The sequence below is a fragment of the Hyperolius riggenbachi genome, chromosome 7 (assembly GCF_040937935.1).
Source record: "Hyperolius riggenbachi isolate aHypRig1 chromosome 7, aHypRig1.pri, whole genome shotgun sequence".
In the NCBI taxonomy this organism is placed as follows: Eukaryota; Metazoa; Chordata; class Amphibia; order Anura; family Hyperoliidae; genus Hyperolius; species Hyperolius riggenbachi.
In genome coordinates, this window is record NC_090652.1 from 46,505,032 (window position 1) to 46,521,961 (window position 16,930).

Here is a 16,930-nt window from a genome sequence, read left to right on the forward strand (position 1 = left end):
GGTTTTTTTTTGTTTGTTTTTTTTTAAAAAAGACCTTGTAGTTTTTTTTTAGAAAATCAGTTTTAAACCAACATGAGATACGCATCAGTACTGCTTAGATACTGTTACCAATAAGTTAAAGGGACTCCGAGCTCAACTTAAAAAGGAAAATAGTACTCACCCGGGGCTTTCTGCAGCCCAGTGCTGGTTGGGAGGTCCCACGACGACGTCCTGGCTCCTCTCCTAGGCCTCGCTCTGGAATGGCTGCCCGGTGACACTGGGCCGAGTGTCGGGCTCCTTCTTCCGCGTATGACGCGGCTGACGTCACCACGCCGGCCGCCTCGCGTCATCACGGCGGCCGGCGTGAAAGTACTGCGCAAGCGCGATTAAAGCGCGCATGCGCCGTACTGCTACGCCGGCTGCCGTGATGACGCGAGGCGGCCGGTGTGGTGACGTCAGCCGCGTCATACGCGGAAGAAGGAGCCCGACACTCGGCCCAGTGTCGCCGGGCAGCCATTCCGGAGCGAGGCCTAGGAGAGGAGCCAGGACGTCGTCGTGGGACCTCCCAACCAGCACTGGGCTGCAGAAAGCCCCGGGTGAGTACTATTTTCCTTTTTAAGTTGAGCTTGGAGTCCCTTTAACAACATAACCAAATATGCCACAATGGCCCATATTCAATTAACATTTTCCCCTGAGTTTTCTCCTTTGTGATTTTTTCACAACTTTTCAATAAGAGATTAAGATGGCTCTTAAGCCACCTGCAAGCAGGAGAATAATGTTCTTTCAACATTTAAATTTTTATTGAAGATTTACATAAGAAAAAAAATACAAGCAGTTGAAGAAAGGAAATTCCAGTCAACAAAGCAGGTTGGTTACACTTGTCAATATGCAAGATTAAATACATTTATAGATGACAAATTACTATAAGAAGAAATAAAAGAGAATGGTAAATTGGCAATATGTTCAATCAGAGAAGCAAACAACATTAAAAATAACTTAATTTTTTCTACTACTGAAGACACCTATTTTCGTGGCCTCCCTGGCTGGAGGCTCTACAGAATGTTAGACTCGTGGTCTCTATCTTATTAGAAAACAATCACAACTGAAGTTGTATGTAATCCTAATCCTAATCTTACATGCCAACTATATACTAAATTGGATTAAATGACTTGCTATTTCTTGGTGATTTAACTAGAAAACATGAGTAGATCAACCTAAAGACCTAAAATAACTAATAACAAATGTAGAACAAAAAATTAGAAGAAAGTAACTTCTCTAAAATCACAGATAATTAAGAAATTATCTAAATTGTCAGTACACAAAAGAAAACAGGTCAGAATTTCTATTTCCAAGCACGAGAATAATGTTGATAGTACTTTTTCACCTATTTTTGGTACTTTGTAAATTTTTTAATAATAGAAAACGTAGGAGAAAAAGTTGATTGAACAAGGGCCAATATGTTTGATGATTTTAAGAAAAAATTAAATGTGAAGTGTTTTTACTTGCAATTAGAGTGAGCAAACTGCTATTGGAAGGCTGCAGGTGTGACCCACAATTTTTGTGACAGCAGTGACACACTGACACAGTTGTCTATCGCGTTCTAACTAGACAGAACATTCAAACTTTGGGTCATATATGGCCACTAAATGATGCACAATCTACTATAAACCTCATTTTTTATTTTAAAGAATATTCTTATTGATTAAAATCAATACATAGAAAAGAAACAGCACTAGCCGGCGATAACAGGCCGCTAGCCATACCATACATAAAGTCATACAGTACCTTACAACTATACAATTAACAACATACAAAATCATGCCAACTGAAACTCACAGGGTTCAACTATGGAGCCAAAAAGATGGCCAAATATCACACAATGCTTTACAAAGTTTAAACCGCCCTAAAAAATTAAATCAAATACTTTTAGTTCTTAAAAATGTTATGACGTATAGGGCCAAAAAGTTGATTACAAAACCATAAAGACCTGTACACGTTAGGGTTACAAAATATGTCTATAAGGCGGCCAAACCTTTACACACAATCCTTATAATAGGTTAGTCAAGAGTGAAAAGATAAGGAAAAGAACAACAAAAGAAGTATAGGGAAGATAAAGAAAAAGAAAATAGATTAGCCTTTTTGTGACCTAAAATGTCAACATTTCAAACTCAGTGTCCCACTTTGACAACAAGTCAACTTTAACCACTTTACCCCCGCCCGTACGAATTTCTCCGTCCCTTTTTCAATCCTTTAACCCCCAGGGACGGAGAAATCCGTACTTTCCGCGCTCCCGCCGCTGCCCGCGCTCCCGCTCGCTCTAGCGCGCACTCCCGCTCGTGAACACGCCGCCCGCCGCTCGCCCCGGAGATCAATGAACGGGAAAATCCATTCCCGTTCGTTGATCTAAGCCCCGCAATGATCCACTGCTCTCCGATGAGCAGCGCGATCATTGTGAAAAAAAAACACTTACCCAGCCTCCTAGTACTTCCTCCAAGCGTCGGAGGTCGCATTAAGCAAAAAGTTACTGTGGCCATCTTGTGGCCAAATAGTAAAACTACACCCTAAAGCATTTTTCACATACAAATATATTACTTATACACAAAAAATTAACTCATTACCTCCCACACTCCCAATTTTTTTTTTTTTTTGTAATTGAAAAAAAATTAAAAAAATGTACAATTAAAAAAAAATACATAAATAGTTACCTTAGGGACTGAACTTTTTAAATATTTATGTCGGGAGGGTACAACACTGTTACTTTATAAACTATGGGCTTGTAATTAGGGATGGACGCAAAACTGAAAAAAAATGCACCTTTATTTACAAATAAAATATTGGCGCCAAACATTGTGATAGGAACATAATTTAAACGGTTTTATAACCGGGACAAATGGGCAAATACATTTCATGGATTTTAATTACAGTAGCATGCATTATTTAAAAACTATAATGGCCGAAAACTGAAAAATAATGAATTTTTTTCCCACATTTTTCCTATTTTCCCATTAAAACACATTTAGAATAAAATAATTCTTGGCATAATGTCCCACCTAAAGAAAGCCTAATTGGCGGCGGAAAAAACAAGATATAGTTTATTTAATTGCGATAAGTAATGATAAAGTTATAGACGAATGAATGGAAGGAGCGCTGAAAGGTGAAAATTGCTCTGGTGGTCAAGGGGTAAAACCCCTCAGTGGTGAAGTGGTTAAAGTGTAACGGTCCGACAAAAAAAAAAAATGATTTATTTTTATCTGGTAAACAAGTAATAAGGATGCTAACCAGGCAATCCAAAAGTTAAAATCACTATTCCTTTTCTAGTTGATAAATGAGCATTTCCCAGTTTACCTGACTCTTATTTGGTACACACAAAATTTGGTACACAAAAAGGAGGTTGCAGGGCATGCTGGGTTGTCCTTTTTTGCTTCTCTATTTCCCCTCAGACTTAACTTATGCAGCCCGTTTTCCCCTCCCACACCTGTTCCTCTCTGATTGGCCAATATTTATCATGCTGAGACAATGCACTTTCTATAGTGAAGGGCTGGCTAATCAGGCAGAGGAGAGTAGGGCAGGAAATGACATCAGGATTGGCTTCAAAATAGCCACACTTAAAATGGGAAATGCTAGGAAGGATTTTCTCTTTTTTTAGTGGTAGAAATATCACTAAAATCAAAGGGTGGACAGTGCAATACAGGTGTTATGTAAGTAGAGCAAGTATTTATCTACTTATATGTGTGTTTTTTTCTGAGATAGTATAGCTGACAGCTCCTCTTTAATGCCAGTCCCCCCAAATAGGTCTGAAAGAAAAATCACAACTTTAGTGAAAGAACAATGCTAACAAACAAGTGCCTGTAAATGCCCACCTATACTGGGGGTTGGCAAATGCAGGGGACACATCTGGCTATACTGGGGGGGAGGGGGCTGATACTGGGGACACATCTGGATATCTATCCTTGGGGGACATAATACTGGTGGCATGGTTTTTATCTACTGTAGCACTTTATTTTTTACTGGAATTGGTAAAACCTGAAAAATAAAAAATATTTTTACATTTTTTCTCTTTTTCCAATTAAAATGCATAGAAAAAAAATGTTTTCTTGGGACAAAATACCCCCAATGAAAGTCTAGTTTGTCTTGGAAAAAAAAACAATATGTAGATAATTTAGGTGTTGTAAGTAGGGATAAAGTTATGGCTTATTTAATAGGGACATAGCTAAAACGTCAAAACTGCTCTGGTCCATAAGGGGGAAACAAGGTCTGGATGCAAAGTGGTTAAACATTTTTCAGTAGAAAAATACATATATTTACACAGATCTGTACATCAGCCCTGAAAGAGACAAGTGAGGAGGAAAGAGGGACAGGGTCCCTAAAGAGGGAGTGTCCCTCCAAAAGAAGGAAAGTTGGAAACTATGGTGTTCCTCTTGCTTATCATTTGCATTGTTTGAGTAGCTCTTAGTATATCTCTGCTTGTATGACTATCCACATGCCTGCTGCATTGTGTCCTGTGCCCGATTGTGTATTATCCTGTGTATGTATTAGTGAGTCGAAATCGTTTAGACAGGTTCCTGGGTTCGCTGTGTGCACACTGTGGGGGACATTTATAAACGCATTGCCGACAGGTTTTTCTTCTTAATCTGTTCTAACCAGCAGGGAGAACAGTTATGCATGATAATAAGAACCTTCTTAAATCTTAGGTAATAGTGGCAATTTAGCATGAATTTCTAGACCTGCACTACAGTTAAGAAAAGTGCAAATCCATCCTTAAACTGGCGCAGATTAAGAAGTGCTTGATAGCAGTTCTACAGATGTAGAACTGCAGACTAGACATGATTTGTGTGGTGCTCATCCCCCCTGCTGAATTCCTCCTCAGAGCCTCCAGCTGCTATCAATACAGCAGGTGTGTTGGTTACCTCAGCAACAGCAATTCCCCTCACACACTGCACTGCCTGAGAGACCTTCCTAGCTCCTCCTATTTTACAACAGTTTTAGAAGGAATCTGCACTATCTAATCAAACACAGAACATTTATATCGCGCTTTTCTCCTGGCGGACTCAAAGCACCAGAGATGCAGCCACTAGGACGCGCTGTATAGGCAGTAGCAGTGTTAGGGAGACTTGTCCAAGATCTCCTACTGAATAGGTGCTGGCTTACTGAACAGGCAGAGCCGAGATTCAAACCCAGGTCTCCTGTGTCAGAGGCAGAGCCCTTAACCATTACACTATCCAGCCACTATTACACTATCCAGCCACTATCCACTATCTAATGATTTCTTAAGATGCCTGGGACAGTTCTGCATGGATTTCTAAAATCCTACCAATATTTTGTCACAGACACTTGATAAATCTGGCTCACTGTGTTTGTGTGTATACTAAATTTACTGCGAGTTCAAGCAAACTTTACAGGTAACGGTAACTTAGGTTCCATCACCACAACGGATTCAACAGGAGCACCTGCTCACCATCACAATGAATGGTGACAATATTTTATTTGGAAATAAAGGTGTACTTTTTCAGTTTTGCATCCGTCACTAATTACAAGCCCTTATTTTTAAAAATAACAGTAAAATACATTTGTGACATACATATTAAAAAAAGTTGACTCCCTAAGGTAACTATGTATTTTTTTTTTAATATGCAAATGTTTTATTTTTGCAACTATGGGAGAATGGGGGAGGTTAATTTAAATTGGGATTTATGTATAAGTGTGTAATTTAATGTATTAGAGTGTAACTTACTAATTTGGCCACTAGATGCCTCTACCTCCCCCTCCCCCCTTATTCTTATTTATACTGTGAACAATACACAAAGGAAGTCATGTGGTTTCACTTTCATTTTATCAATGACCACGAGATCTCATTGATGCCGGTGGTCATTGATAAAAGGCACTTAGATTAGTGAATGGGAACTGTTTGCAACAAGAAAGGAGCATGCACAGCGGTGGTGGTAGCTGTAGACGAGTATCTAAATCCCTGGGACCTGCTCGCACAGCTCTGCCGTCCTAGTGACAGCAGAGAGAGGGACCTGTAGTGGGGGCAGAGCAGCGTGACCAGTAAATCTTTGCGGCAATTTGTCAGTAAGCTGGGTTACCGTACCAGCAGTCTCTGGTCCTTAAGGGAGCCTAACTTACTAAGGGTGAACAGGACAAATTTGTGAAGTCAGAATCACTGCAAATCTGGATTTGTTTCAGGTGAAATTTTTTACGAACCTGAGGCAAAAGTTCACCATGAAACAACTCAGATTCAACAGAACCATTCAAAAACCTTTTAGGCTGGGTGCACACATGGCTGTGCGTGAAAGGTCATGTTTTGTCACGGGCGGGTTTTTGTGCGTGTGTTTATGTTTTTTTTCCGCATATGCGCTTTTCTAGTGTTTTGCATGCGTTTTACACGTTTGCAGTTGGCATATATAAAATCGCATATGCGTTTTGTATGCATTTTCCATGCGTTTTATGCAAATCACTAGGAAGAAAACAGGAAGCGGAAATGCATCATAGAAACAAAAAAAACAAAAAAACTCCATAAAAACGCATGAAAACCGCATACAAAACGCATTACATTGCATTACTATTGACTTTCATTATGTGCATTTTTTAAAAATTATGTAACAAAACCAGCGTTTTTAAAAATGCTTGTTTTAACTATCTAACGGTCGCCTCACGCCAATGGGCGTGAGGTGCCGCTTAGAGACTGTTAGACGGCGAAACCGCTGTCTATTTACTGTGTACAGCGATCCACAGCAGCACTGTACTGGGGACAGCCGTGTGACTGGAGGAGACAGAAGCGAACCACTGTCATATACAGCCGATTGCTATCATAGGCTGGCAGGGGAGGGATAAGAAAATGATTTAAAAAAATAGGTATATTTATAAAAAATAAAAAAAAACAATAAATATTTGTAATAAATAAATAAACAATCCTGTGGGTGATCTGACCCCACCAACAGAGCTTTTGGTGGGGAGAAAGGGGGGGAGGGAAATAACTTGTGTGCTGAGTTGTGCAGCCCTGCAGTGAGGCCTTGAAGCTGCAGTGGCCTAATTTGTAAAAAATAGCCTCGTCACTAGGAAGGTGTAAGCCTACGGTCCTCAAGAGGTTAAAACGCATAAAAAACGCATGCGTTTTTTATATGTGTTTTTTTGATGTGGCCCATTGACTACCATTGGCAGGAAAAAACGCTGCGTTTTCAAGTACAGTGGCATAAATGGGGATTTTGGGGCTGCCGCCCCAGTGCAAGTTTTGCATGGGGCGCCAATCGCTCAATTGATATGAAGCCCCAAAACCTACCAAGGACAGTTTCAGTGTCAGAGAGGTGTAATCAGAGTAAGGAAACAGTGAGAAAGATTACTACTATTCCATGAACACAAAGGTGTTCTTTACCAGCATAGCACCAATGCAAAGCCAATAAGATGGAAAAAAGGAGCCCCCCCCCAATGAGCCCCTCTGGTCCAGAGGACTCAGTGTGGCCGCAAACCTCTGCATCCCCGAATGCATCGCTACTGATTAAGTAGCTAGAGGTGCCCTCAAGTATTAGGTAGCTAGAGGAACCTCAGTATTAAGTTGCTAGAGGTGCCCCTGACTGAAGGGAGATCTCATCAGTGGAATGCTGAGAGAAGGGTGAGTAACCTCTTATTCACACCCATCAGGACTCTGCATAGGGAAGGAGGCACTAGGGGAGGGTAGTGAGCTGCCTTTCCATCATAAGGCACCTGTAGGCACGTGCCTACAGTGCTGTGACGATTTAGTGCCACAACTCAGATGTCTGATCCGTTGATGATCTGCGGAATCACCAATAATGCAGACGCTATACCTGATTATGTGTGATCCGCAGAATCACCAATAATACCAGGATAGCAAGACCCAGAGTAGAGTGTGTAGTGATTGGTGCAACTGTAACTTTAATGGTTTTAGAAGACCTTACCAGAGGAATGGGTAAGGTACAATCTGGACACAAATAAGACAGATTAGCCAAGAGGCTCCCCAGTGGGGCTGGGAAGGATACAGACAGAGAACACAGAGATAGTTTGGCTGGTCTCCGCCAGGGGTGCTGGCGAGGGACAAGAACCAATCAGACAGATAATAACAGACGTTTACCAGATAGCCTGGAAGGTCTACTAGGTAGCCTACAGAAATAGACCGGCTAGTCCTATCAGAGGAGCTGACAAGGAACTAGCTTAACTGGCAGCAAGAAGCTACCTCAGACCTTTCCAGTGGAGCTGGAAAGGTGACACAAGTGACTCAGACAGCTATAGCTAAACCTTCCAGAGGAGCTGAGAAGGTACCATGAATCTCTAAGCTTATACCTCACCAGTGGAGTAGATGAGGATAATAAATAAATAAGCGGTGCTCATCAGTGGGGCTGATGAGCTTCAGAAACCACAAAGGCTAAGCCCCTACAGAGGTGCTGGCTGGCACTAGCTACACGGTACTACTAAATACGGCCAGACCTCCGAGGGTTCTGGGAACGTATTAAGAGATACGGTAACTGTATAGTTTGACAAGACCTCACCAGAGGTGCTGGGGAGGCACTATAGAAACACTGACCGTAGTAACCGAGTTCAGAACTATAATAGAATAACAAGGCCTCACCAGGGGGCTGGTGAGGTACTATCGGTTGACTGACAGAGAAAGGGGAGCACACCAACTTATACAGGTAGCGAGGCCTCACCAGAGAGACTGGTGAGATACTATCAGTGTACTGCCCGTATGATCAAGTACAAACCCCAGCAAGCTGGGGATACTGGCACTGAGATACAGAATCGCCCGAAGAGCGGGTGATTCAGACAGCACTGCAACCTCGTGGTCACCTGAGGAGCAGGCGTACAAACAATACTGTAATTAATGGTCGCCTGAGGAGCAGGCGTACAAACAATACTGTAATTCATGGTCGCCTAAGGAGTAGGCGGTTCAGACCGCACTGCAGCCCAGGGGCAGGTGAGTCAGACTGCACTACAGCCAAGTGATCGCCCAAGGAGTGGGTGAGTCAGACTGTACTGCAGCCTAGGAGACACAACCAGGACTGCACTAAGAATAACTTCACCAGAGACGCTGGTGAAGCTAGCACCTAACCAGTGGCGAGGGCCCACTGGTGAGTAGAGTGGTCTGACAGGCAGGTTTCGGCAACAGAGAGGTAAGTAACGGTACAGAATCGTGAGACAAGAGAGTAAACGGAAATCAGGCAGAGGTTCGGCAACTAGTAAGGCAGATAGGCAGAAGTACAGGGTCAGAGAACAAGATCAGAGTCAGAATTTAGCCAGAGTCATACACAGGAAATCAATACAGAATAATGCAATGATGAATTAACTATAGATAGATGTACAGGATCTTCTAAAAAAATTAGCATATTGTGATAAAGTTCATTATTTTTTGTAATGTACTGATAAACATTAGACTTTCATATATTTTAGATTCAAATACACACAACTGAAGTAGTTCAAGCCTTTTATTGTTTTAATATTGATGATTTTGGCATACAGCTCATGAAAACCCAAAATTCCTATCTCAAAAAATTTGCATATTTCATCCGACCAATAAAAGAAAAGTGTTTTTAAAACAAAAAAAGTCAACCTTCAAATAATTATGTTCAGTTATGCACTCAATACTTGGTCGGGAATCCTTTTGCAGAAATGACTGCTTCAATGCGGCGTGGCATGGAGGCAATCAGCCTGTGGCACTACTCAGGTGTTATGGAGGCCCAGGATGCTTCGATAGCGGCCTTAAGCTCATCCAGAGTGTTGGGTCTTGCGTCTCTCAGCTTTCTCTTCACAATATCCCACAGATTCTTTATGGGATTCAGGTCAGGAGAGTTGGCAAGCCAATTGAGCACAGTAATACCATGGTCAGTAAACCATTTACCAGTGGTTTTGGCACTGTGAGCAGGTGCCAGGTCGTGCTGAAAAATGAAATCTTCATCTCCATAAAGCTTTTCAGCAGATGGAAGCATGAAGTGCTCCAAAATCTCCTGATAACTAGCTGCATTGACCCTGCCCTTGATAAAACACAGTGGACCAACACCAGCAGCTGACATGGCACCCCAGACTATCACTGACTGTGGGTACTCGACACTGGACTTCAGGCATTTTGGCATTTCCCTCTCCCCAGTCTACCTCCAGACTCTGGCACCTTGATTTCCGAATGACATGTAAAAGTTGCTTTCATCCGAAAAAAGTACTTTGGATCACTGAGCAACAGTCCAGTGCTGCTTCTCTGTAGCCCAGGTCAGGCGCTTCTGCCACTGTTTCTGGTTCAAAAGTGGGTTCATGCTTCCATCTGCTGAAAAACTTCATGAATATGAAGATTTCATTTTTCAGCACGACCTGGCACTTGCTCACAGTGCCAAAACCACTGGTAAATGGTTTACTGACCATGGTATTACTGTGCTCAATTGGCCTGCCAACTCTCCTGACCTGAACCCCATAGAGAATCTGTGGGATATTGTGAAGAGACAGTTGAGAGACGCAAGACCCAACACTCTGGATGAGCTTAAGGCCGCTATCGAAGCATCCTGGGCCACCATAACACCTGATCAGTGTCACAGGCTGATTGCCTCCATGCCACGTCGCATTGAAGCAGTCATTTCTGCAAAAGGATTCCCGACCAAGTATTGAGTGCATAACTGAACATAATTATTTGAAGGTTGACTTTTTTGTTTTAAAAACACTTTTCTTTTATTGGTCGGATGAAATATGCTAATTTTTTGAGATAGGAATTTTGGGTTTTCATGAGCTGTATGCCAAAATCATCAATATTAAAACAATAAAAGACTTGAACTACTTCAGTTGTGTGTAATGAATCTAAAATATATGAAAGTCTAATGTTTATGAGTACATTACAAAAAATAATGAACTTTATCACAATATGCTAATTTTTTGAGAAGATCATGTATATTGCAAACACTGCATATACATCTATCATCAACTGGAACCTCACTACAATAAACAGAGTTCCTAGTCTTGTGTGAAATCCCTGGTTTCCTCCCAGATCAAAACACACCGGAACTAGTCTAAGGTCTGAGCGCTGACACACAAGTATACACAACAGCAGACAGCGCCAGACTGAAGCCCGAAGGCTTAAGAAGCAGAGGAGACCTCACTGGCACGCCCCCCGCAGCAGCCAATCCGGGGCGCCGTGAGTCTCCTCTGATGTCAGCTGACCAGCAGGTCAGCTGACGAGCCACCTCCTTGAATAAAGGTCCTGTCTATGCGCGCGTCCGCGCGAGACAGCGACCTTGCAGGGCAAAGATAGTTCCGTCCCCGGCGTCCTAGATGCCGGAGAGACGGACAGGGGCCCAGAAGCAGCCGCGGTGGCGATACAGTCCGCCGCGGCTGCACTCGTTAAAAGTGCCTTATGGTGAATCTCACCCTGCCTCTGACCCACTTTACACAATTACACTCACCTGTAATTCTTCCTCCAGGTTAATTTCACCAAAATCACTGCCATATTCAGTTGAATTTGTCCAGTCACGCACCAAAAAGCGGATCTGTAATCAAATAATAAAAGTTAAATATATTATGCATATTATCATGGCAAAAATACTTTGTTACTTTGCTTTGATAGTTGAGCTAAAAATAATTAAGGAAAGATAATTCATGACATAAGTTTTGTGAATATCTATGTAAAGGTGACCATTAACGATGCAATCATCCAGGCGATCGATCATCAAATTTGAATTGTTTGGGCCAATCTGATGCAATTTGATCAGATTAATGTAACCATTCTGAAAAATGGATCAACTCCCTCGATGTGATCAAATTGCAAAGCAGCTTTCCTTACGTAAGTGGGCCCAAACGGTTTACAATCGGTATCACGATCGAATCACACAATGGACTGTCCAGAGGATTGCATCATTAATGGCCACCTTAAGGAAGAAGAAAGAAACTGGTTATAAAAATAATGAGTAAACCTGCTTCCAATTAGATCAATAATTAAGATAAGTATATAACTTCTTAACGTCCGCCTCACACCAATGGGCACGAGCGCAGCGGCAGCCCCAGGACCGACAAACGGCGAAGTCCTGGAGCAGGGATTTGCAGGAGATTGCGTGCGGCAATGCGCGCATCTCCGCTTGAATGACGAAGCTCCGCACCGTCACCAGTCTCCCAACGGCAATCGCCGATAGGAGACTCTTAGACGGTGAAACCGCCATCTATTTACTGTGTACAACACTGCGATCTACGTCAGCGCTATACTTGGGACAGTCGTGTGACACGGCTGTCCCCATGGGTGGCAGGGAAGCAGTCTGCTTCCATAGGCTGAAGCCTATGACAGCCGATCACACTGATTGCCTGGCAGGGGGTATGGGAGGGAGGACTAAGAAAAAAAAAAAAGAGATTGCTTTATTATTAAAAAATAGAAATACATTTTTGTAAAAAAAATAAAAGATAAACATTTGGGGAGCGATCATAGCCCACCAACACAAAGCTCTGTTGGTGGGCAGAAAAGCAGAAAGTGTGTGTGTGTGTGTGGGGGGGGGGGGGGGGATCAATTGTGTGCTGAGCTGTATGGCCCTGTAGCAAGGCATTAAAGCTGCAGTGGCCTAATTATTAAAAAATGGCCTGGTCACTAGGGGGTTCAACCACGGTCCTCAAACGGTTAAATCCATCTCCAGCTTCGTTTACACTAGGGATGTTGCTGTGCGCTTTTCACAGTGCATTGCGCTGCGCATGTTGCTAGGTACAGCTTTTTCCATTGATTTTAATGTACCACGTTCACATCTATGAGCTTTGTTACTGTCTGACAAACGTGGTGTTGCATGCATTTCTGTGTGTTGCGCTGTGAAGCGCACAGCAATGCAAGTGAACGGGTATGCTTTTTTAGAGCACAGAAGCGCATAACAATGCGCTTTGGAGATGTTTTTATTACCCCAATTTAAAAAAAAACAATCTTCATTGACAACTGCTACATCAAATAAGCAAAACATGCAAAACAAAACGTGTTCAAGCGCGTTTAAGTGCATGTAAAATGCATGGGTCTGCTTAAAAAAAGCGCACTGCAACGCACTGAAACACGCATCAATGCATGCGTTTTAATACGTTTTCTGAACGCACCCAGTGCGAACGAGGCCTTAGTCTCTCACATCCTCAAAATTCACATATTTGCATATCAATGACCGGTATAAATAAATAGCAAATAAGTGAACCATAGGGCCCCATGCAATTCACAACCTCACTAGCGATATTAACCTTCTGCCGAACGCGTCACGCCGATGGGCGTGGCCGTGGCGGCAGCCCCAGGACCTCCTAACGCCGATCGGCGTAAAGTCCTGGGGCTCTGTTTTGCAGGAGATCGCACACAGGGTGCATGTGCATCTCCTGCTTGGGGGCAGAGCTCCGCCACCTCTTCAGTCTCCGAGCGGCGATTGCCGCTCGGGAGACTGTTAGACGGCGATCACGCCGTCTATTTACTCTGTGCAGCGCTGCGATCAGCAGCAGCGCTGCACTGGGGACAGCCGTGTGACACGGCTGTCCCCCTGGGGGACAAGAGAGCGATCGGCTCTCATAGGCAGAAGGCTATGACAGCCAATCGGCATAATTGGCTGGCTGTAGGGAGGGAGGGATGTTAATTAAAAAACAGGGTTTTTGTAAAATAAAAACAACAACAATAATATTTATTTTAAAAAAAATAAACATGGGGGGAGCGATCAGACCCCACCAACAGAGAGCTCTGTTGGTGGGGAGAAAAGGGGGGGGGAATCACTTGTATGCTGTGTTGTGCGGATCTGTAGCTTAGTCTTAAAGCTGCAGTGGCACATATTACTAAAAATGGCCTGGTCACTAGGGGGGTTTAGCACTGCAGTCCTCAAGTGGTTAAAATTAGGTGACAGCCAGCACCGTTAATCAGTTCAAATTATTCGGCCAGGCTGTAAATCATTTGCTTTAGCAATTTTATCACCCAGCAAGTTATTTTCTGCTGCACTGTCGCACTTTATCCCCTGCTCAGCAGGGGGCTAACAGTGTGGCAGTCCAGGGGTGGCCAGGGGTGTTCTAGAGCAGGGTGCTGTGGGTGCCCTGTGTGTTAGTGGGGGTGTACTGTTACAGGGGGGTGGGCCGCAGAGAGGGCGTGCTGGTAGTGATGAGCGTAATTACCTAATTACAATTGTGCAAAATTTTGCATAATTCGCAAAATTACGGTTATAGCTGTAATTAAAATTTCGGGAATTTCACAAAATTACGCGAAATTTCACGTTTATGGGGAATTTTGTAATTACAATTGTTTTTCGTAATTACAAACGTTTACGTAACACAAACAAATCAGAATTTTGGAAATTCGTCCATTCTCAAAATTGTGTTCCATTCCAGAGCCTCATGATATATTTAAAGCGACAGCACTTGCAGATACCCTTGCATTATCAGATATTGCAAATCCAAAACCAAGTGTCTCTGCATGCATGATCACTAAGTGCACCTTGACAAAGAGCACCTGTCTTAGAAGTGGCTGCAGGTAAAGCCTCCTGATACATTTAAAGCAACAGCACGTGCAGGGACTTTTGCATTATCATATATTGCAAGGCCCAAAACCAAGTGTCTCAACATGTTCGCTATGTGCACCATGGCAAAGAGCACCTGTCTTTGAAGTGGCTGCAGATAGAGCCTCCTGATACATTTAAAGCAACAGCATGTGCAGGGTAATGCCTTTGCATTATCAGTAATTGCAATCAATTGCATATTTTTGAGGATACTGTCATTTGAGCAGGGTGTTGTGGGAGTAACAAAGGTAAGTATTTATGGATAGGTCCATCTCTGTCGCCACCCTCCTGCCGCACTTGCACACGCCCACATGCCCGCTCGCGCACACACGTCAGCCCGGACGGCGGCCACCCTGGCTGTCCTACTCTCGCCCAAAAGCTGTCCATGCGGCACATAAGCAGTAGTGAAAACGCAGGGACACACAGACATGGGACGCAGAGACACGGGTTTTATTAGGTAGGATAATAAAGGACTTTTTTCATAGTTGTGTGTTTTCATTTCATTTTTAACTCTTTGGGCTCGATTCACAAATCAGTGATAACTTATTACGCTGTGAAAAGTGCTTCACGCAAAATTTTGCGTGAAAACTTATTACGCACAAAAATTCGCATTTGTGCGATCACACATTTTTGTGCAGGATAACAGTTTTTCGTGAGAAAATGCGCTAAAACGCGGGCAAAGCACTTTTTCACAGCTGTGATAACAGTTATCACTGCTTTGTGAATCAAGCCTTTTGTGGAAATGGGTAAGGGGTACATCAGTATCCCTAAACTCATTTCACCTGGGGAGAGGGCGGGCATCCAAGGGTCTCCTTGCTAAACAGGACCCCCAGATGCCACCATGAACCCTCCTTCCTGGCCCTAAACCCACAGACGTGGGGGTAGTTACTCCCACTCTGCTCTTGGACACCAGAGGCAGTGGCGTACCGTCAATAGGGCGCAGGGGGGCGTGGCGCACCGGGTGACGGCCCAGTGGGGGGTGTCAAAAAGGTCAGCTCAGACCAGTACATTTTAATGCCTAATGAGAAGACCAGTGCTGGGCTGAAATTACGCATGAGCGTAATTACGCATCGTAATTCAATGTAAATTTCCGCGTAAGCGTTACGCGTAACTTACGGTCTTACGCGTAATTATTTACGCGTAAGACCGTAAGTGGTATCGTAATTACACTGTCTACCGTAATTGCTAGGCATGCGTAATTTTACGAACACTTACGCGTAATTTTACGCGTAATTACTAACGTAAAAACTCCCCTTTTCTAAGAGTAGCCAATCAGTCAACATCCTAAGCAACCAATAGTATCTTCTCCCGCCCTTCAGTATAAGCGTACGTTTTGACGCATACGAATGATATATACGCAATAACTGTCACATTGACGGCTATTGCGTACATATTGTCCGCATGCGTCAAAAAATACGCATTAATGGGTATTACGGCACTACGCGTAACATCGTAGTGTAAGCGCCTTCATTACGGTATCCTTACGCGTAGTTGCGTAAGTTTACGCGTAATTACAGTGATGTACCGTAGATAATTTCCTACGCCGTAACCGTAATTGCGTAATGCGTAATAGCGTAAAATTACGCGTAATGATCCGCAAGCGTAGATTTTTCCATTACGACCAGCACTGGAGAAGACGCCGGAACGGAAGTCCGATAATTAATTATGCATGCTGCTGCTGCCTACCGCAGCCTCTGCTTCACCTCGGTGCCTCCTCCATGCATTGAACAGTGATTTAAAAATACCCCCGGTAGCCCCTGCATCCATCATGTCATGTGATCACCGGTACTTGCGCTGAGGTCACCACGTGGTCAGTTCAACTGATGGCGCCAGCCCCAGCCGCTCTGCATCTCACCACCGCTGCCTGGGGACTCTTCACCACTCCTGCCTGGGATCTGTCTACCACATCTGCTCAACAGGAATCCATCGCCGAGTCCCTGCTGCTGCTGCTGCTCCAGCAATCCATTGCTGCTTCCTGAGACACCACGCAGCCTAAAGACATGATGCCGACTCCAGCTGCTTCAAAGGATTCTCCGTGCCTGATGTCACCACTCCACTGCTGCTACCTGGGGACACCGTCAGACACTCTTCAGCAGCCCAGCACAGCCTGCGGGAACCCGGACACTCCCTCACTGCTTCCAGCCTCCTTCATCTTCAGAGTCAGACCAGGGTAGGCTGCTGATGCTTCACCGCTAGCAGGTCAGTGACGCTCCACACCCGCAGACATGTGCCGACCACTTGGCCCCCCACAAAGCTGCAGGCCAATGCTGATCCCTTGTCTCCACTCAAAGGCCAGTGCTGTCCCACTGGCCCCACATTAAGCTGCAGGCCACCGACGATCCCCTGAGAACACTAAGCTACAGGCCAGTGCTGGCCCCACACTAAGTTGCCCTGAAGATTGGGCAGCAGCTGATGGCTGGAGTGCTCTGACCGCTGAAGTCTTTCTGCCTCTCTTCTTTCTGCCTCATCCTTCTCCCCTGTCTTTCTGCCTCTCCTCT

General features: G+C 43.9%; 1 protein-coding gene across 4 annotated transcripts in view; it reads right to left on the minus strand.

Moving 5' to 3' along the window:
* LOC137524292 (RING finger protein 112-like) overlaps positions 1-16,930 on the minus strand; it is a 368,236-nt gene that overhangs the window by 113,767 nt on the left and 237,539 nt on the right. For all 4 annotated transcript variants that reach the window (XM_068243990.1, XM_068243989.1, XM_068243993.1 and 1 more), the window contains one exon: positions 11,364-11,447. In XM_068243990.1, the coding sequence (XP_068100091.1) occupies positions 11,364-11,447 (84 nt within the window). The remainder of the gene's footprint in view (positions 1-11,363; positions 11,448-16,930) is intronic.